Source organism: Littorina saxatilis, unplaced genomic scaffold, assembly GCF_037325665.1.
Source record: "Littorina saxatilis isolate snail1 unplaced genomic scaffold, US_GU_Lsax_2.0 scaffold_427, whole genome shotgun sequence".
NCBI lineage: Eukaryota > Metazoa > Mollusca > Gastropoda > Littorinimorpha > Littorinidae > Littorina > Littorina saxatilis.
The window spans coordinates 20,948-47,500 of record NW_027128131.1 but is presented as its reverse complement, the minus strand read 5'-3'; the positions used below and the strand labels follow the sequence as shown (position 1 = coordinate 47,500).

The window sequence follows — 26,553 nt, the reverse complement described above, 5'->3', positions numbered from 1 at the left end:
CGCTAACAGATTTAAGCGCATCGCCATTAGCCAATCAACTGGTTCACATCAGTCATGTGACACCAGTACTTACTGACAATTATTATTATTATTATTATTATTATTATTATTATTACTAACCTACCCTAGAGCTTGCGTATCAAGATAATATATTCTTGGAATTGTCATACGACTCAGACAGGTTCACATGAGGTTGTTTTCCCTGGTACTCGCACTCCAAAGTCTATGATATTTTCCATTTACACGTTGTCCTGCTGGCCAACAGCCCCGCGTGCTTGGGCATGAACGGCCACCAAGAAGACCATTGACCATTATCTCTCATATACTGGCTGTGTGAAAGGTGTTAAGGTCAATGACAGTAAAACCATGTACTTCCTCACTGCCGCCCTGGGAAGCTTTTTAATCCTGTCCCACTCAATTATCGGGATGTTCCTGTTGTAGCACAACCTCTTGTGTAGATTATAATATGCACTATGTCTTTGTATCAGAGAGTTGTAATGTTAATTTGTAAGGACGTCCTTTCCTGAAACAAATGAAGAGTTGGATTTCAACGCTGCAGTGTTCTGCCCTAGATTGTAGCTTGCCCGTCGTAAATCAGCAGTTGATCTAAGTGTACTGTTTTCATTTGGAAATCTACCATCAGCTTATCTGTCTGTTGCACTGCAGACACTGTAAGCAATAGGTAGTTGCCATGTGGCCACTTTTTCCACTGCTGTCGTCAGTCTTATATTTTTCATCAAGACTTGTCACCATGCTGAGTGGATCTAAATTCGGAAGTCTTCATGTGGCTGAGGCATATCTTACATAGCGTCGATATTGTTGTAGCTTATCCTCCTTTCTGAAACAAAAGGCAATATGCGATTAATTGTGATGACTACAACCTACACAAATATAAACAGTGTTTTGATACTGAATAGTCGGGTTATACAAGCCACTTTACCCATGCAGCATGGGAACCTTACAATATGCGAAACATGTTAACTGACTGCAGCAGACTGGTTCTTAAAATAATTCTGACGGTCAACACAGCCAACACACTATTCTGAGTATTCACAGTCCATTTTGAGGAGCAACTGAGGTACTCTCTGATGGTCTTGTTTGAGTGATAACGGTCAACTCAGGAGGAAGAAACCAACAAAGGAAAAAATGCAATTTTCTTTTTTATTACAATGGGTTTCACAACTGACTACATCAAATGAAAATGATAATTGGAGTCTCACTCCAAAGATGATGTATTTGCGTTTTGGAAAGCACTTTGAATGTTTCTTATCGAATGTAAACAGTGCAAGATTTAAAGGGTTAGACCTAGTGAAATCACACTTTTGGAAAGCAGTATTAAAATATTGGCTGGATAATAACCACTACGATCGTGGGACAATCGGGCCGATTTTATTATGGAATAATGCATGCATAACGTATAGTGGCAAAGTTTTATTTTTTGAAAGTTGGATACGACGAGGTGTATTGGTATTAACTGACATTGTACGTTCGGGAGACATATTATCATATCAAGATATATGTGATTTGATTGGATATTCGCCAAACCGAATTCTTGAATATAATGTTGTAAAAGCTGCTGTGTCATTATTCATGAGGAAAAATGTTGTAAATATGACTGATGATGTTTGTATTACCCCACTGTTTAACGGCAAAAATGTGTTAAGTGCCAAAGAATATCGGAAAGAGATTATTAATATGAAAACAGATGTACCATGTTCCGGAGGATTTTGGAAGAGAAAGTTTAATGTAGAAATTGATGAACGTTCTTGGATAGTTGCCCATCAGTCAACACAAGAGACTAGATTAAGAGTTTTACACTGGAAAATTATGCACAACATTTATCCGACCAACATTCTCCTGTGTAAAATGAAAGTAACGGAAACTAATAAATGTAATTACTGTTGTGATGTAACTGATTTCATTGAACACTTCTTTTTTGAATGCCCGGTTGTATACAAATTCTGGAAGTTTATTGAAGAATTTATTTTTCGTACTTTAGAAATTAAGATTGTTTTGAAAGTTAGTGATGTTTTATTTGGTATGCATTTTGTAATGGTGAAAAAGGCAACTATGTATAAATTGAACCACATTATCTTAATCGGAAAGATGTGCGTTAGTATATATAAAAAAACAAATTCGTTTTTACCGTTGGAAAGTATTTTTAATAGGCAGTTACAGATAAGAAGCATTTTTGTGTGAGTGTTCGAAGAACAAAACGTTAAAAAAAAGTTAGCTTGTTGTACTCGATAAGATGTATTTAATTCATTGTATGAGATATTGTTGATTGTTGTTATTTATTTGAATAAAATTGTAAAAAAAAAAAAAAAAAAAATAAAAAAAAAGGAAAAAAGAAACCATTTAATATTAACCGCAGAAAAATACAGAATCACATGTACCATCATGTACAACAACATTCCACAGTAAGCTTTCTTTGGACGACTCTCGTTGTCTCAAAACTCGCATTCTACCTGCTGTCAAAAATCTTACGTTGTGCTGCCTTGAAAAGAAATGCCAACAAAGACAAGGAAGCTGTTGCAAGGTAAGTTTACCAAACGTTACAGACATAAGCGAATCATGATAGTGCGTAAACAGAAAACAGTACAATCAAAGAGAGGGGTCTGGAATGAAACGCGACACAGATCTAGCATTCAAAAACTGTCTTTCAATTTCAAGGAAGTTGCTGCAAGGTACCAAATTTTACAGACAGAATCATTACAGAGCATGTTTTGAAACTGAGGCAAAATCGTAATAATTTTGACTTTGAGAACAGATCCATTCCGTTTCCTTATTATCTGCATGTTCAAGTAAATGGTGGACAGTTTTATACGGGCAGATTTAACTTGAAACTCTACTGCAAGTCTTGAAATTCACATAAATCGAACCAAGAACAAAGACATCCAAACATTACAGGCACTTTAGATCAACTCATTTCACTAGAGGTGACTGCCTAGCACTGTGTTTGACATCCGTGTCTGCTGAAATAAAAAGAAATTAAAAAAAAAGGATTATCAGTAGGTGACATGTTGTCAGAGTGGGAAACACTAGATCTGTCTGTCCTTACCGGGGACACGACTGTCAGATCGACACTGCACTTTCGACAGCTCTTCCTCGCGCAGACTTTGTAAAAACGCTGTGCAGATCAAACTGTAGGAAATCTCCCTTTGGTATCTTCTTCATCTATTTTTCTTGAGCTAAGAAACCGAACAATGTGAAATTGTCTTCCCCCGAATCGGCGAATACAGAGGTGAGAACTGAAAAGTGAATCTATACCACAATCCTTCACGCGACCTGACCTGATCTTGACCCCTGACCTGGTCTACATACCACACACGACACAAACCAGTCACATGCTTGTACCCCCTCAAAACCCACCACCACCCGGTATGTTTTGGATACACGCTTTAACTACACACATGCCGACAAAATCTTGATCTTTGCTTCAATACTTTGAAGACGGTGCTTGAAAAATAACCAGAAGAAATGAGTATTTCGGTGTTTAGTCAAATGTTAAAGTTTCTATCACACACATACATACATACACACATACACACACACGCACAGACAGACAAAGTTAGCATCGCATAGGCTACACTTACGTGAGCCAAAAAGAGACCGCTGATTATGATTAAAAGTATAATACCTAACTTTGAGTTTACCTTGAGACACACACTTTGGGATTGACTCTAACACTCCCGCGTGATCAACATTGGTACTATCATCTATGAGTATAATTATACATCTTGTTCAGCAATTAGAGAATAACATCTTTAGAAGACCAAAAACTCCCTTTACTGTTTTTTGCACTGTCAGCTATATGATAAATACAGTAACAATTGATGTTACTAATGCTATGCCCTTGACATTCATTTTCAGATGGTTCTTTGAACATTTCACAAAAGAGGATGAGGCCAAGCTGTTGAAGTCTGAGAAAACAAAACCGGGTTCATTTTTGATCACAGTGGGCAGCACCAACCCGAACCATTTCATCCTAGCAGGTATATATAATGTACATTTCAGGCAATCATGTTCCGTGTTGAAAAATGATTATAATCAGCATACATGTTGTACACAAAGATGATGGCTGATTCATATAATGAGGGAATGAATCCGTGAGTAAGCGAATGCACTAAGTGAATGAAGAGAAAGAACACTAACCTTTTTTTTTCTTCTGTTTCAGTTTTTTTGGATGGTGTGATCAAAAGATTTCCTATCAGTCGACATGATAATGGTGTCACGTTCCTTGATACAAAGACGACATTTCAAACGTTGACAGAATTAGTGCAGCACTACACAGAACATGAAATACAAGTTGGTGCTACGGTTTGGGGAAGACTGTCCAAACACTTCAGAAAGGAACCCGATGCAGAGTAAGTGTTCTTTGAAAAAACGTATTACTTTGACAGACAGTTGGTTTGACAATATCAAGGGGGGGGGGGGGGGGTATCTCTCTCGAGCTTTGACGATGGAACACGTAAAAAAGCAATTGTTCGGAGAGCATTTTCTTGCATTTTTGTTTATCTTTTCTAAAAGGTACGTGTAAAATAAATGGATTTTCTGTTTGAAGTTTCTTGACTGATGGACTGTATAATGTAACCGAGTGTCGAAAAACACCACAATTACCTTTGGAGGCGAAGTCCAATCAAACAGGATTGAGAAGTTTATAGCACATTTCTTCGCCCTATAGAAACTGTTATGGGTACACAAACGCAACCAAGAACATACAAGGAGACCACAGCTGCCAGACCTTATCACAAACAGAACTCTAAAATTCACAGGTGTCGGCAACGTTGAAGAAACGTCGAGCTATAAATAGCTCGCGCTCTTCAAGGCCGACAACTGCAGAGCCTGCTGTGAATGTTGACGCAGTTGTCTACCGGTCACAATAACAATAATTATGTGATACTAGATGATTACCCGCTTCGCCGGGTACCGGCTTCGCCGGGAAGAAGTAGAGCCGAATACCAGGCTGCGCCTGGGACCCGGCTTTGCCGGGTGTACGCCGGCTTCGCCGGCGCACGAAGGAAAGGAGATAAACGCGCAAAACACTGGAGACCTTCTAAAAATAGTAACGTGCAGTGACCTTCTAAAAATAGTAACGTAGTAACGGGAATATGGATTGACGCCACACGGAGGAAGGGAGATAATCGCGGCTGAAAACACTGGAGAAGATAAGGAAGAGTTACTGGTAGTGGATCCCGACAACAACAAAACAAAAACAAATATCGGTTCAGCGCGCACAGCACTGCGCGCTGAGAGCACGTGTTGAAATATCTCATCGATGAGGTTGTGTCCGGGGTGTAGCTGAATACGGTGTCCAAATTTGAAAAAGATCCATCGAGAATTTTGGCCGTGCATCGCGAACAGACAGACAGACAGACAGACAGACAGACAGACAGACAGACAGACACTAGTCGTATATATATATATAGAAGATTTAAACTGGCATATACTCAGGTAGCAATGGTGTTGATTTTGCAGATGGTATTTTGGGAAGTTCACGCGGGAGGACGAAGACAAATTGTTGCAAACTGCAAGGAATAAACCTGGTTCCTTTCTCATCAGAGATGGCATCACTGAACCAGATGACTATGTACTAGCAGGTAATCATCTCTATTAGTTTGAAAGCAAGTACGCTGTTGTATTTGGGGACTAAAATCATCTGGTATTGTGTGTGTGTGTGTGTGTGTGTGTGTGTGTGTGTGTGTGTGTGTGTGTGTGTGTGTGTGTGTAGTTGTTTTTGTCTTTCAATGCATGCTTTTGTTAATGAGTCATCAGTTTGTGGCATGGGTAAGTTAAATCGTTACGATTTACAAAAGGAAGCAATGCTTTCCGATACGAATGTTGGAAGAACAAGAAGCAGAAGCGTCACATGGATTCCAAAACTGACATACACATCTACTTATATTACCAATCCAGGACAGGGACACCATCTATATATATACACGACTAGTGTTTGTGTGTCTGTATGTCTGTCTGTCTGTGCGCGATGCACGGCCAAAGTTCTCGATGGATCTGCTTTAACTTTGGTGGGCTTATTCAGAGAGACCCCGGACACAACCTCATCGATGAGATATTTCAACACGTGCTCTCAGCGCGCAGCGCTGAACCGATTTTGGTTCCACCTGAGCTACCCGGGCCCCCATACCGACACACCAAAGCCGCTAGACCACATCACAACGCCAAAGTTCTCGGTGGATCGTTTTCAAATTTGGACACCGTATTCAGCTACACCCCGGACACAATCTCATCGATGAGATATTTCAACACGTGCTCTCAGCGCGCAGCGCTGAACCGATTTTGGTTTTTCTGTTCATTTCACCATTCCCAGTAACTCTTCCTTATCTTCTCCAGTGTTTTCAACGTTTATCTCCCTTCCTTCGTGTGGCGTCAATCCATATTCCCGTTACTACGTTACTATTTTTAGAATGTCACGATTGCACCCGTAAGTTGTCCTTACTGTAAAAGTGAAAAGGTCGAATCAATTTATAGCCACGCGAAAAATACACTGTTATCTATCTCTATATATTTATAGATATAGATATACATATATATATACGGCTTCTGTGTGTGTGTGTGTGTGTGTTTATGTGTGTGTGTGGGCAACACCTGTGGATTGTAGAGTTCTGTTTGTGATGGGGTCTTGCGGCTTTTGTCTGTCTGTATGTTCTGGCATTTGAGAAGCCAAAACAGATAATATAGGGCTTAGAAATAAGCTCTAAAATTCTCAATCCCGTTTGACAGGATTTCGCCTTCAAAGGTCATTGTGGTGAACCGCCACGCTGTCTGTCTCTGTCTCGCGATTCACCCCGGCGAAGCCGGGTATTCCTCTAGTACATATATCTATATACGCTTAGGGGTAAATTAATATTATGACTTATCTCAAATGTGCTTGCTGTTAGGAAAGGATTAACCTACAGGTCAATAAAATGAATATAAACAAAAGCTGGCTGACGATTTCTGGTACCATTTAGTTTGTATTTATTTACAGTCATAATGGTTTCATAAACGGCTGATTTCGACGGAATCAAAATTTGACTCGATTATGGGACTATTCATATAGGGATTAGTTTTACCGCCACCAACTGTTTATGATGATCAGTCACAGCATTCTCGTTACCTGTTCACAGCCAATCAATGACGTGATAAATATCATCAACACAATCAACCAAGACCATGCATTTCCATTGCTTCGATCTTTCTAGTCTAGGAGGAAGCAACATACATAAGAACAAACAACGACAGACAGATGAAATCACGTTTAAGTACATCGAAATTGACGGACGCAATTGTATTTGACCCGTCAGCACTTTGACCATGCGTTTTTTTTCAAATAAGCGTGTCAGCATGGCGTCATTAGAGAGTGGGTGGCATATTGTTATGTGCAACAACCCACCAACAAAATTGGGTGGTCAATACTTTGACATGGTGAAGTGCATTACTAGACGAATTTAATAAAATGTTAATTTATCGCAAGTCACCGTCATAAAAGTCTAATTCAAAACTTTAGTTTTTCTTGTTTTGTTTTGTTTTAATATGACAGATAATAAGGGCCCCGGCCTGACCACAACATTGTTAAACAGGTCACCTGGTGTCAGTCTTGATTGGTCTTATGAGTCGCGTGAGGCATATACACATAAAATTTAAAAAGTCGTATGATTTACTGTTGGAAAAGTGGAGCAACACGCGCAAACACACACACACACACACACACACACACACACACACACACACACCCACATACACACACCCACCCACAAACACATACACACACACACACGCACACACACTCACACACACATACACGCACACACATGCATACACACACACACATACAAACACTCACACATACATACATATACACACACACATGCATGCACACACACATACACACACACAGATACACACATACTCAAACACACACAGACATACTCATACACACACACACACACACACACACACACACACACATACACACACACACACACACACACACACATACACACACACACACACACACACGCACACACACACACACACACACACACACACACACACACACACACACAGCGTTTATGGATCTTTAACAAACGTATTTTGTATCTGGAATGTTCCAGTGATGTTTGAAGGCGCAATAAAACATTTTACAATCATTGAAGAGGAGGATGGGTTCAACTTTCGCGATGCAGACAAGTTCTACACAAACTTGGAAGAACTCGTGGATTACTTCAAAGAACATAAGATAAATGTCGGCAGCGAAACATATGGGACACTTACTCAACCTTTTGAAAAGAAACAGCTGGATGGGTAAGTTTTGATCTTTACGAATGGACCTTCACTTTGACACAAAATCGATAAATACAATAATAAAATAATTGGTTCAGTTCAGATACATTCAACGGAATATCTATATCTATATACGGTTTGTGTGTGTGTGTGTGTCTGTCTGTCTGTGTGTTCACGATTCACGGCCAAAGTTCTCGATTGATCTGCTTCAAATTTGGTGGGCATATTCAGGTAGACCCCGGATACAATCTGGTCGATGAACATATTCAACACGTGCTCTCAGCGCGCAGCGCTGAACCAATTTTGGTTTTTATGGTTTTTCTGTACATCCATTCCCAGTAACTCTTCCTTATCTTCTCCAGTGTTTTACGCGTTTATCTCCCTTCCTTCGAGTGGCGTCAATCGCGTACGGTGCGCCACTCTTTTCGGCTCTACTTCTTCCACCCGGCGAAGCCGGTACCCGGCGAAGCGGGTAATCATCTAATATTTAATATTGTAGTGTGTATTTAGAACCGAAGTGAAGAAAGGCGACCCGAATGATTTGTACATTTTCAGATTGTACCTTGAGGAGTTCCCAACAAAGGATGACGGCACATTTCTGCAGTCTCACAGGAAAAGAACGGGCTCATTTCTAATAACCACCGGCAGCACCAATCCCAACCATTATATTCTGGCCGGTAATGCATTTATTATTTGTGTGTGCCTGATGTTAACCAAATAGTTGAAGCATGTGTGTTTACATGGGCGAACCAAACGAAGAGAACAAGTGATAATTATAAACATAAACGTATAACAGCGCTCTGGTTGTTCCATTTCGTGGAAGCACATAGCATTGTCTGATGTGTCATGCAACTTTACATAAGGAAACAAGCTGGAGATTAATTGCGGTAAGGTTCACACTGTAGACTCCTTCGCAGCGGTGTGTTGCGTGCCGCACGGGTATTTGCACCCCGCACGCTGGAGCGGTAAGTTGAGTGGGGTTGTGTCTCGATAAAACAGCTTCTTGTATAAACATTTCGTAACTTTGCACATTAAGATATGTCTTGTTAGATCTGTTAGTGTTTCTTCTACACGCCGATGTACTTTTTGGGTGCATATTTTGTATATTATAGCCGTGATTCTGTAAAATATCACGCCTGTAACTGCACAGAAGCAAATTTCGTAGCATTCGCAACAAATTACTGGTGTAAACTTTAATGTGAAGAACTGCCATCAGTTCCACAAAAACCTGAACCTTTCTGCAGTACTGAGGCCGAGTTTCAAGCTTCTAGGACCTTGCAGACAGCGAAAAGCATTCGGAGAATGAGAATTATCCTACAACTTCTGTGTTTGCCCCCCGAAGCTGCCGTGTTTCTCCCCCGCAGCTGCCGTGTTTGCCCACCGTTTGTGTTTGACCACCGACCCTGCACACTCATGTTTATGTGTTTACTCAGGTATTGTTTTTATAAACACATTTTATAATATTTGTGTGTTTCAGCACGTATGGATTATAAATGCTACCAGTGTGGAACAACTTTTGCCATCTTCCATGAAATTATCGCCCATAACGTCAATGAACACCCCGATAAGCAGCTCAAAATTAGAATTTTGACCGTCAACAGTAACACTGGGAAACAATCGTATGCAGGGCACGATTATAAAGTCATTCCGGCAGATGTTCTGAAAGGCGGACAAAGAATAGTTGCAAAGGATTCGCACAATATTGTTCTCATTTCAAATGACGATTCTTCAATTGAGGAAGATCCTACAGAAGCAAATGCACAACAACAGGTTCAGAAACTGTTGCCAGACGTAATTACCCAACTAAAAAGAAGTGGACAGTTGGATACATATATTCTTTTTCACGATCTGGTCGCTTCAGGCGACTTTCCTCTAGATAATATCGCATTTAAACTGTTTTTGGATGTAGTTAGGTTTTTTTCGTGTCGCACAGTTAGGGCAATGAGATATGGTAATGACACCAAACTTTACTGGCGTACCGGCTACAAACTGTTCCACGGGAAATTTCTGAGATTCATGGGCGGTCCAAAACATGAGGGCAATCTACTTGATGGAAGATGGCAAAAGTTGTTCCACACTGGTAGCATTTATAATCCATACGTGCTGAAACACACAGATATTATAAAATGTGTTTATAAAAACAATACCTGAGTAAGCACATAAACATGAGTGTGCAGGGTCGGTGGTCAAACACAAACGGTGGGCAAACACGGCAGCTGCGGGGGAGAAACACGGCAGCTTCGGGGGGCAAACACAGAAGTTGTAGGATAATTCTCATTCTCCGAATGCTTTTCGCTGTCTGCAAGGTCCTAGAAGCTTGAAACTCGGCCTCAGTACTGCAGAAAGGTTCAGGTTTTTGTGGAACTGATGGCAGTTCTTCACATTAAAGTTTACACCAGTAATTTGTTGTGAATGCTACGAAATTTGCTTCTGTGCAGTTACAGGCGTGATATTTTACAGAATCACGGCTATAATATACAAAATATGCACCCAAAAAGTATATCGGCGTGTAGAAGAAACACTAACAGATCTAACAAGACATATCTTAATGTGCAAAGTTACGAAATGTTTATACAAGAAGCTGTTTTATCGAGACACAAACCCCACTCAACTTACCGCTCCAGCGTGCGGGGTGCAAATACCCGTGCGGCACGCAACACACCGCTGCGAAGGAGTCTACAGTGTGAAGGTTGTCTTTCTGAAAAAAAAGATATACGCGGGCTGGACAGAATGTCTACCACACAATAAAGACAGATGTAGAATGACAAAACCCCACTATTTATTGAAAAAATATAAACACGCAGACTTACACTGGTGAAACCACGTTAATGTCTAGATAAAATTACTTATTGCAATGATGCATACTTTTTTGTGCATTTTACACAATCTGTAGATGGTTGGTTATTTGAGCTACACGTGGCTAGTTGTTTCTTTATTTGATGGACTTGTTATTTCAGTGTACTTTGACGGTGCAGTAAAGCGATTCCCAATCAGTCGTGAAGGCAATGGTTACAAGTTCCTTGATACTGGGATGTTCTTCAGAACGCTGACGGAACTTATGAACTATTACAAGGCACACGACATCCAATCCGGCGGTAAAGTTTGGGGAAAACTGTCTGAGCGTTTTAGACCGGAACCCAAAGAGGAGTAAGTGCCCTGCAACAATTATTTATGTTATAAACCGCCTGACACTGCGAGGCAATTTTCCTTGTTTTTTATAAGGACATTAACATCTTTGAGTTGAGTTTGAGTTGAGTTGACACACAAACAAGCACATGCACTTACCAAACAAACACAAGAGCAAAGAAACAATTAAGCAAACAATTAAACAATAACAACAACAAATACAAGCGAAACATTATTCTGCTATGGTACCAAATGTCAATGTGCATCATCTTTAACTCGATATTTTAGTAATCTGCATTCCATTTCAATTTCTGCCAAAAAGGAACCGTTTTAGTTAAAGAAAAAGATACAGAACATTGCTTTTGCCTTGCATTTATATCATGTATTTGCCAAGCACATTATTGTGGGTTTTTTAATCAATAGCATGCATCCCTCTACAATGTATCATCATTCATATTTCAACATTTATAATAAATATGTAAATGGCAAGAATACAAGACATATATATACAACATTAGGACATAACAGACAGACGGACATATAACAGACGTGTGTTTTTCGTATAATTCTTTTTGTTCTACAGATGGTATTTCGGAACATTCACGAGGGACGATGAGCAGAAGTTGCTGCTTTCGGGGAAAAAAGGTCCAGGTTCATTTTTGATTCGGGATGGTACTACTGACCCAGACAATTACGTGTTGGCAGGTAAACGTACTGATTTGAGTTGTAATGCTAGTGCGAGCACAGTCTAGAATAACTAATCTATGATTTGTAGTGACAAACTTAAGCTCAAAATAAACGTTTTTTGCTCTTGAAGCATTTCCTCTGTTTTTGATATAGCCGCACAGAAGAGCGCATATGAGACTGTGCCAAAAGGTCAGGTGTCATGTCTACTGTCCCGAATGACACACGATTGCTGACATTTCACCATTGCCAACAGAATAAACAAATAAGAAATAGGTAGAAAATGAATGTGAAAACTGACTTTAATTGTTGATCAGTATTTTCTATACCACTAACAAATAATCTACTTGCACATAGCTGTTTGGCAAATGTATGTTGCATGGGACACACTGACATGAAAGTGGAAGATGTTTTTTCCTCTAGAGAAACTACATATCAAGTTACACTTTTTGTGCTCTTCCATTCCAGTTGGCAATCAATTGTTAACGCATGTTATTAGAAAAAATAGAACGAAAACAGATTAGATAGAATGAAAAATGTACTGGTGATGTCATTTGGGACATACTGACATGAAAACGTCACCTTTTGGCACAGTCTCATATACATATCATTCATGCACGTACACACACATACGACACACACACACACACACACGCACACACATACACACACACACGCGCACGCACACACACACACGTACACACACACACACACACACACTCACACACACACACACACACACACATACACACACACACACACACACACACACACACACAGAAGGTAAAATGACTTATGGGTTACTGTAAACAGTAGATATCAAAATCAATCGGTTTGGTTTTTCTTTCGTTTTCAGTGAACTTTGCCGGGAAGATCAACCACTTCACAATCATCCCAGAAGAAAACGCGTTCAATTTTCGCGAAGCAGGCACGGTTTTCAGACGACTTGCTGACCTTGTGGATCACTACAAGGAACATGAAATTGTGGTTCATGGCACTGGTTATGGAAAACTCGTAGAGCCGTTCGTGAAATAGTAGGACATTGCATACTGAAATATGATGCAAAGTATCGCTGCAATGCAGTGTACAAGATGTAGTTAAAGGGACGTAATCCACACATAAAATGTCCTTTATTGCACTGAGAACCACACAGTTCACTTGCATGTGTGGAATAATTACATAACATCTGATACGTTTTACTTTCTGAGAAATCCAAAAACAGACAGAATGCTAACGTTCCAAATCCAGAATCAAAAATCAAGATTTTTAGTGAATGGGACGTTGAGGTTTTGACAAAGCAAAACATTCACAAGTACATCGACCCAATTGTCTTTGTAGGGGACAAACAGACAAATATGAGGCGAATGCAACAAATACATAAAAGATTTACCTGAAAATACCCAGGATGGGATCAGTCTCTGGTAAAATGGTCAGAGTTGAAATACCCTCTCACTGGGACTTAGGTTCTATACCTGTCGCGTGACGTATGAGACAGGCAGTGCACTCCACAGTGCACGGTCTTCAGCCAGTCTATAGTGTCGCTCCCTCTTCACTTGACCTGTCGGAAGGAGGTCCCTCTCAACTGTTTGTTGCCAACTCATCTTGGGCTGCCGGCTCTTTGGTCTGTTGGTGTCGATTTAAGGCTTGCAAATCTTCTTGTGGTGATGGTTATGATTGTTTAATGTCTCTTCAGCATGTAATGTTATTAGAGACCGCTTCTTGGTGAGAGCATCAGGACACGGTCAAACCAGTAGCCATTTATAAAATGGTGATTGACACCATTTGGGGATGTTATACATCTATGACCTTTTATTTCACACAAAGTCATTTCACATGATGCCCAGGATTTTAAGTAGGCACCTGGTGTCAAATGCGTCCAATGTATGCACTTTGGTGTTCGTAAGTTCCAAGGTTTCGCAGCAGAACACTTTACTTGTGTATACATTAGTGTTTCAAACGTTTCGGGAATGCGCAGAAGTCAGTATAGAGGATGATTCGTAGGTGTGCCTTGACCTACTTCTTCGCCCTTGTCAGCAATGGAAATCTTAGGCAGTTTCAAGAATGTGATTAGGGTTTCTAGATTCTAATAAATGTAATCAACCAGACGTATGACAGCACTGGCAAAGTCTGACAAGGACGTATGGAGACTCCAAAAATAAAGAGTGAAGAAGATTCCACTATTTTGCGTTGATTTAATTATGACACTTGTTTACACCGAGTTATTCAACGCAGTTGCGATTCAGTTACATTAAATCGTGTATGTCCCTTAGACAGAAAACGTGTCCTCAAGTGTGTCGTGGATAGGGCATCTATAAACAAATCCGCTCTGATTACCATACATGGCTGAAACTATTTCAGCAGTTTGAAACTATAGTGTTTGGTTTGTTCATCTTCGCTGATTAGCATGCCACTTATGGCTAGACGCATTGTGTCAGTTGCAGCAGATTTAAACAAACATGTTTCTCGGATTTTTATATGTGTGTTGCTTTGTGATAATTATACAGTGACTTTAATGCTGAATCAAATAACTTAACAAAGTAAGCGCAGTATCTGATTGTAAAGTGACAGCTTGATATTAACGTATTTGGTTTCATATATATTAATGCGCTCCATAATACGGATAGTGTATAAACATGACAAATGCATTTCTTTATTCACGTGCTTACCTTCTTGTGTTGGCAATGAAGAAGGTTGTGGATACAAACAATCATATATAAAGGTACTTAAACAGACTTTTATTCACTGACATTCACGAAAATCAGTTGTAATTTACATATGTGAGCTCTACTATGATTTGTTTTACAGTGTTAAGTTGTGTTGAGTCCATTTACAAAAAAGTATTTACTTAATTGTTACATCAGTAGTAACTGTTAATGGGTTGACGGTGTTGATTACCTACCTTGCTCCGTATATCATCCTTCCACTTTTTTTCTTCTTTTTTTATAATAAAAACTGATTGTCTCATTCTGAACCTTTCCGTCCATCATGTTTATTTCTGCATATCAATTATTTATACCTACTTTGCTTCTTGAAGTGGCGTCTTCGAGGTTGTTTACTGTCGAAATACATGTACTTGCAGTATGTAGAACTCTGGTGCATTTTTATCATAGTTTATTGTCTATCAAATGTATACCACTGCATGAGTTGTGAATGTTGATGAGTATTTGTTTTTCTGTTGGCATGCAGTTTGGTAATATATGTATTTCTATGTGCGGATTTCTTTGTGTGAGTTTGTTTTAAATTGTTTGTTTTGCTTTCCGGATATAGTTTTTCTGCTTTGTGAAATGTGATATGTAGGTTAATTTTATTTTGTAATATGAACGGCTTTGTCAGTTTTTAACTTAACAGTGTCCAACATATTATTCTTTTATTTAACATTTAAATCTGCATTTTGGAGATGGTTAAAATGCTCTGGCGACCATAACTTGTTGCTATAAAAGGCTTGCTGGTTATACATAAAGGAGGAACATCTGATTTTCTCTTTTGGTGGTTGTTGTTATTTGGATTATTCAATTCAATGACTCAAATTTTAAACAGGAAATTAAAAAACAATAATATGGTTCGATTGACTGTCAAAACATGGGCAACACTAGGACAGCTCAACTTGAATGTATGCACCAATCAAATTGATAGTATCATTGGGTTTGTTAACACTTTTACATAAGCACATCTTTGTTTGATACAATATTATGAACAATACGCTTTCACAGTATATTCACCACGTGAGTCCTACAAAAGGAAACTTTCACAGCATGCACCACTAGTGGGTTGGTCGCCCTCAAACACCCCCCCACACACACACACACACACACACACACACACACACACACACACACCCAAGCTCAAACTTTAACTGCAAATAGAAAACTGCAGGTCACTGCGTTGTGAAGTCAAATTTAGTAGTAACATAGTTTGTATCTGACGAAGCAGCTTTTAAACCTCGCCATATCAAGGTGTGGTACAACATTATCTATGTAGAAATATCGCATTGATAGACATATACTTGCACAACACGGTGGCCTAGTGGTAAGGCGTCCGCCCAGTGAGCGGGAGGTCGTGGGTTCGAACCCTGGCCGAGTTATACCTAAGACTTTAAAATTGGCAATCTAGTGGCTGCTCCGCCTGGCGTCTGGCATTATGGGGTTAGTGCTAGGACTGGTTGGTCCGGTGTCAGAATAATGTGACTGGGTGAGACATGAAGCCTGTGCTGCGACTTCTGTCTTGTGTGTGGCGCACGTTAAAATGTCAAAGCAGCACCGCCCTGATATCACCCTTCGTGGTGGACTGTGCGTTAAGCAAACAAACAAACAACAGACATATACTTGATTGCTTTGCTTTGTTTATTTGGTCACAACACGATGTTTGATTTTGTTGACATAATTTACTTTGGGTTCTACTTACGCGAAATAGGCAGCGTTTTGCCGACCATGCATGAAGACTTCTAATATTTGCCAGTCACTATAACATTGCATTACCAACAAAAATGTTGCAGATTCCGCAAATTAGGCAGTTTCGTGAGTTCGGCACGACAAATATCAGTTATTTTGAGGATTTATTAGAATATATAGTATCGCATTGAGTTCATGTTGATTCGTTCTGAATAGTGTGTGTGTGTGTGTGTGTGTGTGTGTGTGTGTGTGTGTGTGTGTGTGTGTGTGTGTGTGTGTGTGTGTGTGTTTGTTGCGTGTTTGTTGTGTGTTTGTTGTGTGTGTGTGTGTGAGGGGTGGGGGGGGGGTGTCGGTGTGTGCTTGAATGCGCTGGTAACAGTGTTGTTTCAACTTGTGTTGTTACTTTAATTTCACGGTGAGATCTGCAAAGATGTGTGCTGTATACAAATAAATCATAATAATCATCATTAGTAGTAGTGGTAATAGTGAACAGGATATAATTTATATTATTTTATAAGGCGAACAGAGCTAGCATATATAACTGCTTTGTTTGATCGAGAGATTGTAATATTGTTTAATATATTATTATAAATTACGCGTCTTTGCATCGTATTGTGTGAATAAAAAAGTCGTCTTGTAGAAAGCTTATTTGTTTATGTGTCTTTGGAAACACCTTGTAAAGTTTCCTTTTTGAATACTGAGCATGATCAAACTTAGACTGCTGTCAAGCACAAAACAAAAACAATTGTCTCTATTCAAAACAAAATGTTTGTGAGTTTTTTTTTGTAGGGTTTGTAAATGTGGTCCAATTTGACTAAATGTGTTAAGATAGACCGGGGATTGAGACAAGGTTATGGTTTATATCTTAGTGTATGTGTGCTTTTATGTAGAACAGTACCAGGTTAAAAACTAAAGAGATGTTAATGACATTTTACAGGTGCATTCTTCCAGATGATATTCTCCAACATTTGTTTTTCTCTTTTTTTTCGAAAACATTTTTTGATGACGTCAAGTGTGGCTTAATGCAAAAGTTGAGACCGCACCTCGTTTTTCAAGCACATTAATACAAACTTAGATAAAACATTCTTTGACTCTGTCCGGACAGTGAGCATGAGATTGCATTTAAATAAATTATTGTGTCCATTAATACTGTAATCAAAATCGAATTTTCACAGTAGTCTTGACAATGACTGGTCCAATGTTTTCAGTTTTAATCTTTTAGTTTCAGGCCGACAAATTGGCTAAATTGGCTAAAATGTTTAATATCGCTTAACGCGACTGGTTTGTGTGTGTCTGTGTGTGTGTGTGTGTGTGTGTGTAGGTGTGTGTGTGTGTGTGTCTGTGTCTGTGTCTGTGTGTGTGTGTGTGTAGGTGTGTGTGTGTGTGTGTCTGTGTCTGTGTCTGTGTCTGTTATATGTGTGTTTACGGTACTATCTTCATTCGGCATCCATATATTTATGATAATATGTGACCCTCCACCACGGAGTGAGTCGAATGTCACCTCGCGCGGTTCTGCACTAGGCTTAAATATAAGTCCGGGGAGTGTCTGGTAACAGTATGAGGGTCACCTTAGTCACAGGCTTATAACTCAAACAGTGTTTGCACTTTTCTTAAACGGTTTTTATCACTGGATAGAGCATAACACACTTTTTAGGAATATGTAAAAATACGAAAATCATGCGAAGGTGACATGCGACTCATTCCGTGGTGGAGGGTCACAATTAGCTTAACTTCACAATGTTTTTACTGTTGTTGTTTTTGTGGTCAGAAAGTAAAACGTATTTGGTGTTAATTAAGCAAGAAACAAGACTCAGAGTGCCAGTCCGCACTAAATGTTACATGACTTGAATTAAACTTCTGTGTTTGCGAATTGAATTGACAGTTATTGTATCTCCAGAGCCAAACACTTGATGTCAAATATCCATGTTATCACTTTGCACGGTATATTACACTCACAACGGTAAGTTTCCGCTTAACCAGTGAGTTAGTTTCGCAACATTAATGTGAATTATATTCAAACACAGCAACCGGAAGAAACATGCAAACCAAAAGAAAGAAGCTATTGTGATCATGTACGACCAAGCAATGTATAGACTACACGCAAACACAAATTTCCTTTGCCATGGTCAGTATCCAAATATGTGTTTTAGCAGAAAAGCCTATGCAGATATCGTGTTCTTGTTTTATGCAAGATGAAGACAATTCATGCATCACTCAAACCTACAGCATTTCGAATGATATTTCAACTGAACCTGTTGGCGATCTTGATGACAGCTTGGGCCATCCACGCTTCAGAATACTGTAAGTAATAACGGATGGCAGAGCACAATTTGTTCTCGTGGTTAAATTGACTGAAACATTTGTTTCATCAGAATGATTATATTACCAACTTCCAGATATTCCTTAAGATATGATGTGTTTTCGCTGGACTTTACGTCAGTTCTCATTAGAATTAAGGACCTTGTAGGGTTATGCTTGGGTCATTTTCTCGGTTTTCACATCGTGCACACAGACATAAATGCTGTTAACACGGTGATCAAAAAGTAAAGGAATGAAAAAAAATCATAACCTGACGTATAAGAACAAAAGAACTGTTGAGATAAGATAAAATGTTGTAGCTTGTTTGGTGTAATTGAAAATGTATTGGCTGCTTATATTTACGACAAACCCTCACCCGTTTGAGGAAACTCCAAAGGTAAGTAGTTAAGTTATACTTCATACGTGTGTATACTAAATAGTAAACGCATATAAACATCTTGAGTCAAACAATCACAATATTTCGAAGAATCATAGAAACACATCAACACTAACAATACAAAACAATCAGTAAAATTACTTGACCAGCACGAAAATAAACATAATAATAATACGAGAATTTCTAACGCGCACATATCTCATCTCAAGGCGCACTCATACACAATCGTTCGCATTAACAACTCAAGCATACTCATATACATATACGCATACATTGCATGAAGATGACAAGGCAACAACACAAACAGAGACACGGCACTCAAAAGTAAGCATGAAAAAGAAAATGTCCCTCGTTAAATCGTTTATCAACGCTTGACGCTTTTTGGTGCAAAGAGAATTCCCCACTGGAAGTATCCGTTGGATCTCCTTGGTGTGTCCAGTTTTCTTGAATTTAAAACACGTTAAACCACTTTCATGTTTTATTAGAAGATACGTTCTGTTCCGTGTTAACGTTAATGCACAGCAGCATAGAGCCGTCCAGACGTGCGCTGTGAACATCGTATTATTCTGATTCAGATTTAACTTGGGCTGTGTTCCTGAATTGATTGTGTAACTGACACATAGTTCTATCTGGAACATTAATTTAGTAAAAAAAAAAAATCCACTTCAAATAGGAAACGGCAAGGTTATCATTTTAAGTTTCTGTCCGTGTGAAACGATGCTGTTATCCCATGAACAAGCCTGAGCAGATCAGGGATGGTGTACATAATTGTGAACATTGGAGGTACCTTTAACGACGGGAGCAATGGCTTGGTGGAAAGACGCCGGTCTCCAAAGCGGAAGGTCGTTGGTTCGAATCCCGGCCGCGCCTGGTGGGGAAAGGTGGAGATTTTTTCCGATCTCCCAGCTCAACTTATGTAAAGACCTGTTACTGCCTTATCCCCCTTCGTGTGTACACGCAAGCACAATACCAAGTGCGCACGGAAAAGATCCTGTAAACCATGTCAGAGTTCGGTGGATTATAGAAACACAAAAGTACCCAGCAAGCTTCCTCCGAAAGCGGCGTATGGCTGCCTAAATGGCGGGGTAAAAACTGTCAAACACGTAAAACTCTACTCGTGCAAAAACGTGAGTGAACGGGGAAGTGTCATCCCAAGAACGCAGAAGAAGAAGAAGAAGAAGGTACCTTTATCATAACAGATAAGGGTAAATGTAAACCGAGAACTTATGAAAAAGAATTGAATATCAATAAGCAATGTACCTTAGTATTGTGTGCTCTTATCTAGTTCTCTGTCTCTCTCTGTCTTTCTCTGTCTCTGTCTCTCTCTCTCTCTCTCTCTCTCTCTCTCTCTCTCTCTGTCTTTCTGTCCCTCTCTCTCACTCTTCTCTCTCTCTATGTCCCCCCCCCTCTCTCTCTCTCTCTCTCTCTCTCTCTCTCTCTCTCTCTCTCTCTCTCTCTCTACCGGTTTTTACCCCCCCCCAACCACCCCCTCTCTCTCTACATAATTAGCTGAGAACACTTTTATACAAATAATTCTTTGTTATAATCTTCCATCTTGTTTATGAATGGCGCATCTCGCTTTTCTTTGTCACCGTCTCTTCCCATTCTCTCTAAATTCCCCTATCTCTCTCTCACTGACTTTGCTTATCTGACCGCCTGATACACCCCCATTCACCCCCATCCTATCCTCTGCGCCCAGCAGCATGTATTTGGTCGTTTGTGGTACGTAGCATTTACTTCCCTGTTATAAGTTTTCCCAACCTCAACTAGAAAAAGGCTTCAGTATATTTTCAATGTCAAAGCTCCTCTACTTACTTGAACAGATTGTCCTTATTTATTTGGCACACGCTCAAAATCCAACTAATGTTAGGAATGTAATAATCATAACACTATATAGCTATTCTGATGAACACGTGGGGGAATTCGGGGGCTGTGATTGGATGGGCTCTTCCGATTATCAAAGCATAATGCTACGGAAGTCGGCCATTTTTCTCAATATCCAAAAGCATATTGACGAAAATGGCCGACTTTCTTATCTCGTAACTCCACACCGTAAATACCCCACTTCCCCTCTGAAGTATTGATGTACAACCCATGGCACTAACATTCATGTAGTCGTTTATAACTGAGGTTGAAAAATTCGCTTCATGACGAGACAAGCGATACCATTCACCCAAACTGAAAACTTCGCTGTCGTCTGCTCGCGTTGTACTCTTCTTCTCCCCTTGTTGCATCCTATATCTTCAGTTGTTTCTAGTTTTCCATTGGTGTTGTGTTTTGGTCTTCTTCATAAGTAGTCTTGTTCAAAATTTAAAAAAACTCAAACTTCTTTTTGTTGTATACGAATGAAATAACAAAAAGCTGTTTAACAGCTGTGTTGTCAAATCGAGGTTATTTTCCAAAGTCAGTGTGGCTCCGGCTGCGCAAAACTAATGCGCATAAGAAACGGCGTCTGCTATCAAAACCTTGGAACAACAAATCAAGGTTAGAACAGCTATATAATCGCTATTGTGTTTTCAGCGTAGCAATAGGGTCCGATATTTAGACTCGAACAAGTATAATGCGACTCGTCTTCGACTCGTCGGCATTATACTTGTCTCGTCTAAATATCGGACCCTATTGCTACGCTGAAAACACAATAGCTGTTAACAACACTCTCTTTGGTTGACTTGTTAAGTTTTAGTGAAAAAGCCGCGTGCCTCCGAAACCCAGCCCCTTCCATTTCCCTGTCTGTCTGTCTGCCTGTCTTGTTCTTGTTCTTGTTCTTGTTCTTCTTGTTCTTCTTCTTCTTCTTCTTCTTCTCCTTCTCCTTCTCCTTCTCCTTCTTCTCGTTCTTGTTCTTCTTCTTCTTCTTGTTCTCCACTCAGAACCCCTGATTTTAACTTAGAACACTTCCATTGCAGGTGCTCAATTAGAGTTCCCTAGCCTGTCTCCTGACCTTACGATCAGCGCCAAGGAAAACACCACTGTTACGATTCCGTTCAGACTTGTGACGGACAAGACGTCATGCGGCGATGAAGACGTACCTTACATCTACGTATCTCATCCAACCGAGACGGACCCACCAGCATGCATATTTAAACTCATACCCAGTGGCAACTGCTGGCCCTCCATCCCCAAGCCAGAATGTCTGTGCGATGGAAGCGTCAAAGGTGGTGCTGTTTTCAGCAAGACCGTAACCCGAGAGGACTCGGGAACGTGGTTTTTCACAAACTCCGACGGGATTGCGCGAAAGAGGAATATAACGCTCAATGTTGAGTGTAAGTCTAAATCGATGGCTAAAGTCAACTGTCTTGTGAAAACAGTTTATTCAAATGACTTTGTTCACGAAATATGACTTAATGAAAATAAAACTTACTGATTCCTTTTTAACCTGGAGTAAACTAGGACATGTGTGGGTGGGTGTGTGTGTGTGTGTGTGTGTGTGTTTGTGTGTGAGTGTGTGAGTGTGTGAGTGTGTGTGCATTATAATTGTTGTGTATACTGAGAGTTCGTTCCTGTAAGAGCCTCTGGATTTTTGTAACATTTATGTTTTGTTTTTGTTTTTTGTTGTAAAGTGTTTATGATTGTGTTCTATTCCGTCAATGGCGTCATTCTGGTAATGATGTTGTTATTGCTTTTGTAAAGCGCTTTGTGTGTTCGAAAGCGCTATAGAAATCACCATTATTAATATTATTATTTTATCATAACACAGCAAGGCACTTATTGCAAGATCTAAATAATACAATAAAGTAATCACGCTAAATAAAGACAACAACAATGAAAGGATTACAATCAATACAGACTTTTCATTGCTAAATCCAATGTTTGTTTTTCTCTCCGCAGCTATGAAGCTTTGTCTGCATAACTCTTACTCTAACTCTCAGTTGACCTCTATATTTAGAACTAATTTCCATGTGTTTCTTACATCAAAATGGCTAACAATTGTAATTATACACATACATTTATTTACAGACCAAATCATTAATCCGACCAGCGAAAAGGTAAAATCGTCGACCTCGGCGACGGAAACACGAAGTACCTTCACGCTCGCACTCCACACCAACAAGAATGTCATCACCTCAGACGTGAACTCAGAATATGGCCCCGGCAAAAATGGAATTGGCTATGATGGGCCTTTTGGAAGCACGATGATGCTGGGTTTGGTGGTTGTCGGTGCCAACGTCGTCACCATCGTTATCGTTGCTGTTGTCATCGTTCTGTGCTTGAGAAGACGGACGATGAAAAGTAAGATTGTATGCTGAACAGTCTGTGACAATTGCGTATTTAAATTCTTCCGTTATCGTATGTTCTGTTTTTCTCTGTATACCTGTTTGCTTGCCTGGTTGCCGGTCTGTCTGTCTGTCTGTCTGTCTGTCTGTCTGTCTGTCTGTCTGTCTCTCTCTCTCTCTCTCTCTCTCTCTCTCTCTCTCTCTCTCTCTCTCTTTATCTCTTTATCTCTCTCTCTCTCTCTTTCTCTCTCTGTCTGTCTCTTTCTCGGTGTCTGTGTCTGTCTGTCTGTCTGTCTCTGTCTCTGTCTCTGTCTCTCTCTCTCTCTCTCTCTCTCTCTTTCTCTCTCTCTCTCTCACACACACTTTCCTTTGGCAACAGAATATCACTGTATGCAATATTACTGTGCATGCATATGTTATTTAGCAGCACAAACATACTTCTTCTTATTGCCACAAACGTTAATATCAACCAACACGGATACTCGAACGATAAGGGGTGTCTTACGTGGTAACAGTGTTATTATGCTGCAAATTAAAATAATATCTAAAATAGCTGTTTGTTGTTGTGAGGGTTTGTAAGCAGTAACACACAGAAACAAATCGATTGGCATGCACACGAACAATCAACTAACAGAACTAAAGCCGTGTGTAGCAAACCATAACACCTAGTGGGGACACTTTTGTGCTTATTATTTCATAATATTATTATCATATATCTCAGGGAAGAGAATACCTAAGAGAGCTCTGCCACCAGTACCAACCGACATGGAACATGACGTCATGAGCCTTCGCCGTCAACATCGGTCACCCGTTCTGGGTGACGCCAGACACACTTATGAGATTGCTGGTCGAATATCTCCTGAACCATCAGGTGTGGGATACTTAAGCTGCGGTTTCAAACTGTTGGCGTATTGGCTTGTTCGTTCTATGATTCAAAGATATACATACATTGTGTAACGATACACACACTTTACTTACGCAAGCGCGCACGCACGCACGAACGCACGCACGTATGCACGCACGCAAGCACGCACAAACGCACGCACGCACGCAAGCACGCACGAACGCACACACACACACACAAGATCAATCGTCCTCTTATATATTCATATGTATGTTTTTTTTAGATTTTATTATTGTGAATTGCCCTTTATGAGAAAGCAAGTCGCGTAAGGCGAAAATACAACATTTAGTCAAGCTGTCGAACTCACAGAATGAAACTGAACGCACTGCAATTTTTCAGCAAGACCGTATACTCGTACCATCGTCAGTCCACCGCTTGTGGCAAAGGCAGTGAAATTCACAAGAAGAGCGGGGTAGTAGTTGCGCTGATAAGGATAGCACGCTTTTCTGTACCTCTCTTCGTTTTAACTTTCTGAGCGTGTTTTTAATCCAAACATATCATATCTATATGTTTTTGGAATCAGGAACCGACAAGGAATATGATGAAAGTGTTTTTAAATTGATTTCGAAAATTTAATTTTGATCATAATTTTTATATTTTTAATTTTCAAAGCTTGTTTTAATCCAAATATAACATATTTATATGTTTTTGCAATCAGAAATTGATGCAGAATAAGATGAACGTAAATTTGGATCGTTTTATAATTTTGTTTATTTTTTATTTTTTTTTACAATTTTCAGATGTTTAATGACCAAACGCATTCATTAATTGTTAAGCCACCAAGCTGAAATGCAATATCGAAATCCGACCTTCGTCGAAGATTGCTTGACCTAAATTTCAATCAATTTGATTGAAAAATGAGGGCGTGACAGTGTGTCCTCAACTTTCACAAAAAGCCGGATATGACATAATCAAAGACATTTATTGAAAAAATGAAAAAAAGGTCCAGGGATATCATTCCCAGGAACTCTCATGTGAAATTTCATGAAGATTGGCCCAGTAGTTTTCCCTGAATCGCTCTACACACACACACACACGCACAGACACACACACACACACACACACACCGGAAAACTTGACTAAATGTAAAAAAGGTAAATTGTATCCAAACTAGTGTACTTTGTATCGATCACCAACGTACATAATTTATTCGTTTCTTCTGTTTAGGTCCAGACAACTACCTGACTCCAGGTGTGGATGTGTAAAACGCAGAGACTGAAACTTTAGTATTGTGTAAAGAGAATTCGCATTCTACATGCTGTCTGCGCAATTGACGACGTTGGGTTATGTTTGTGTAACTTTTAACGACGATGAAAAATCAAGAGAAAACGTGCCTTTTTCTAAAATCAATTTGTTTGTAAATACTACTGTGCATATAGAGCACTCAGGCTGTTCAAAGTTGGTATATGACTATGGTGAGGGATGGTCTTAACCTATGTAACAGTCTGACCAGATCTGAGACAGTTTTCACAAGTTGGAGTGGGCCTTTAACTCTACTTCTAATTGGGAGGCTACCGTAATGCTTAGTTCACACCAAAAGCGGCGTGCAAAGCCGCGGCACCAAAGCGTAACAAAGCTCGACTAAAGCGTCAGGATCGTTGGAAAGCTTTGAGCAAAGCGGGACATTCGGCAAAAGCGCCAACAAAATTTAAACTGTTTAAAAATGTTGGGCGCTCTGTCACGAATTGATTAAAGCGCCGAGAGCGTATCAAAGGCGTAGTGACGCTAAGCTAAGCTGTGTGCGGGGCACTGTCCGCCGCACAGGTCAGTTCCAACGGTCCGCTACGAGCCAATCAAAGAAGGGCGCATGCAATCACACAAACTGCCCATCGCCACGCCAGCGTTGCGAGAAGCTCTTTTGTGTAAGTGCATGTGCTAACAAACTGAATTACAGCTGGTTACTGTCCATCAGAGCTGTACTGAACGCGCACTCATCCGCTCGTTCCATTCTTATCAGTCACTCCAACAAATCAAATGTCCACACCAGCTGTTTGCAGTTAAGTCCACGTAAAGTGAAATGTTATTGAATTAAATGAAAGCTTTTTATGATTTAACTTTTGTGAAAAATCATAGCAATTTCAAAATCAATTTTCCAAAACATATTTACAAAAAACATGAAAAAGTTTAGCATCAAATTATAGCACAGCATGCAGGGCACTGCTGGCCGATTGTCTCCCCTGCCCTTCTGTTGGGTCAACAAAGGGGCCATAAACACTTCCCTTTTGCCTTAAAAAAGAAGTGTTGACCCCACAGGAGGTAGGG

At 39.9% G+C, this 26,553-nt stretch overlaps 2 protein-coding genes across 2 annotated transcripts in view; both read left to right on the top strand.

Moving 5' to 3' along the window:
- LOC138956493 (uncharacterized) overlaps window positions 1-17,124 on the top strand; it is a 41,239-nt gene extending 24,115 nt beyond the window's left edge. The window contains exons 8-15 of the mRNA XM_070327839.1: window positions 3,874-3,995; window positions 4,178-4,367; window positions 5,479-5,600; window positions 8,115-8,304; window positions 8,839-8,960; window positions 11,241-11,430; window positions 11,993-12,114; window positions 12,950-17,124. Coding sequence (XP_070183940.1) covers window positions 3,874-3,995; window positions 4,178-4,367; window positions 5,479-5,600; window positions 8,115-8,304; window positions 8,839-8,960; window positions 11,241-11,430; window positions 11,993-12,114; window positions 12,950-13,128 — 1,237 coding nt within the window. The 3' untranslated portion in view covers window positions 13,129-17,124. The remainder of the gene's footprint in view (window positions 1-3,873; window positions 3,996-4,177; window positions 4,368-5,478; window positions 5,601-8,114; window positions 8,305-8,838; window positions 8,961-11,240; window positions 11,431-11,992; window positions 12,115-12,949) is intronic.
- A 1,083-nt stretch (window positions 17,125-18,207) lies between these two features.
- Window positions 18,208-25,938, top strand: LOC138956491 (uncharacterized). Its single transcript, XM_070327837.1, has 5 exons — window positions 18,208-18,782; window positions 22,080-22,436; window positions 23,131-23,403; window positions 24,109-24,258; window positions 25,459-25,938. The coding sequence occupies exons 1-5, from the start codon at window positions 18,674-18,676 to the stop codon at window positions 25,494-25,496; spliced, it is 927 nt and encodes a 308-aa protein (XP_070183938.1). The 5' UTR covers window positions 18,208-18,673; the 3' UTR covers window positions 25,497-25,938.
- Window positions 25,939-26,553: the final 615 nt, after the last annotated feature.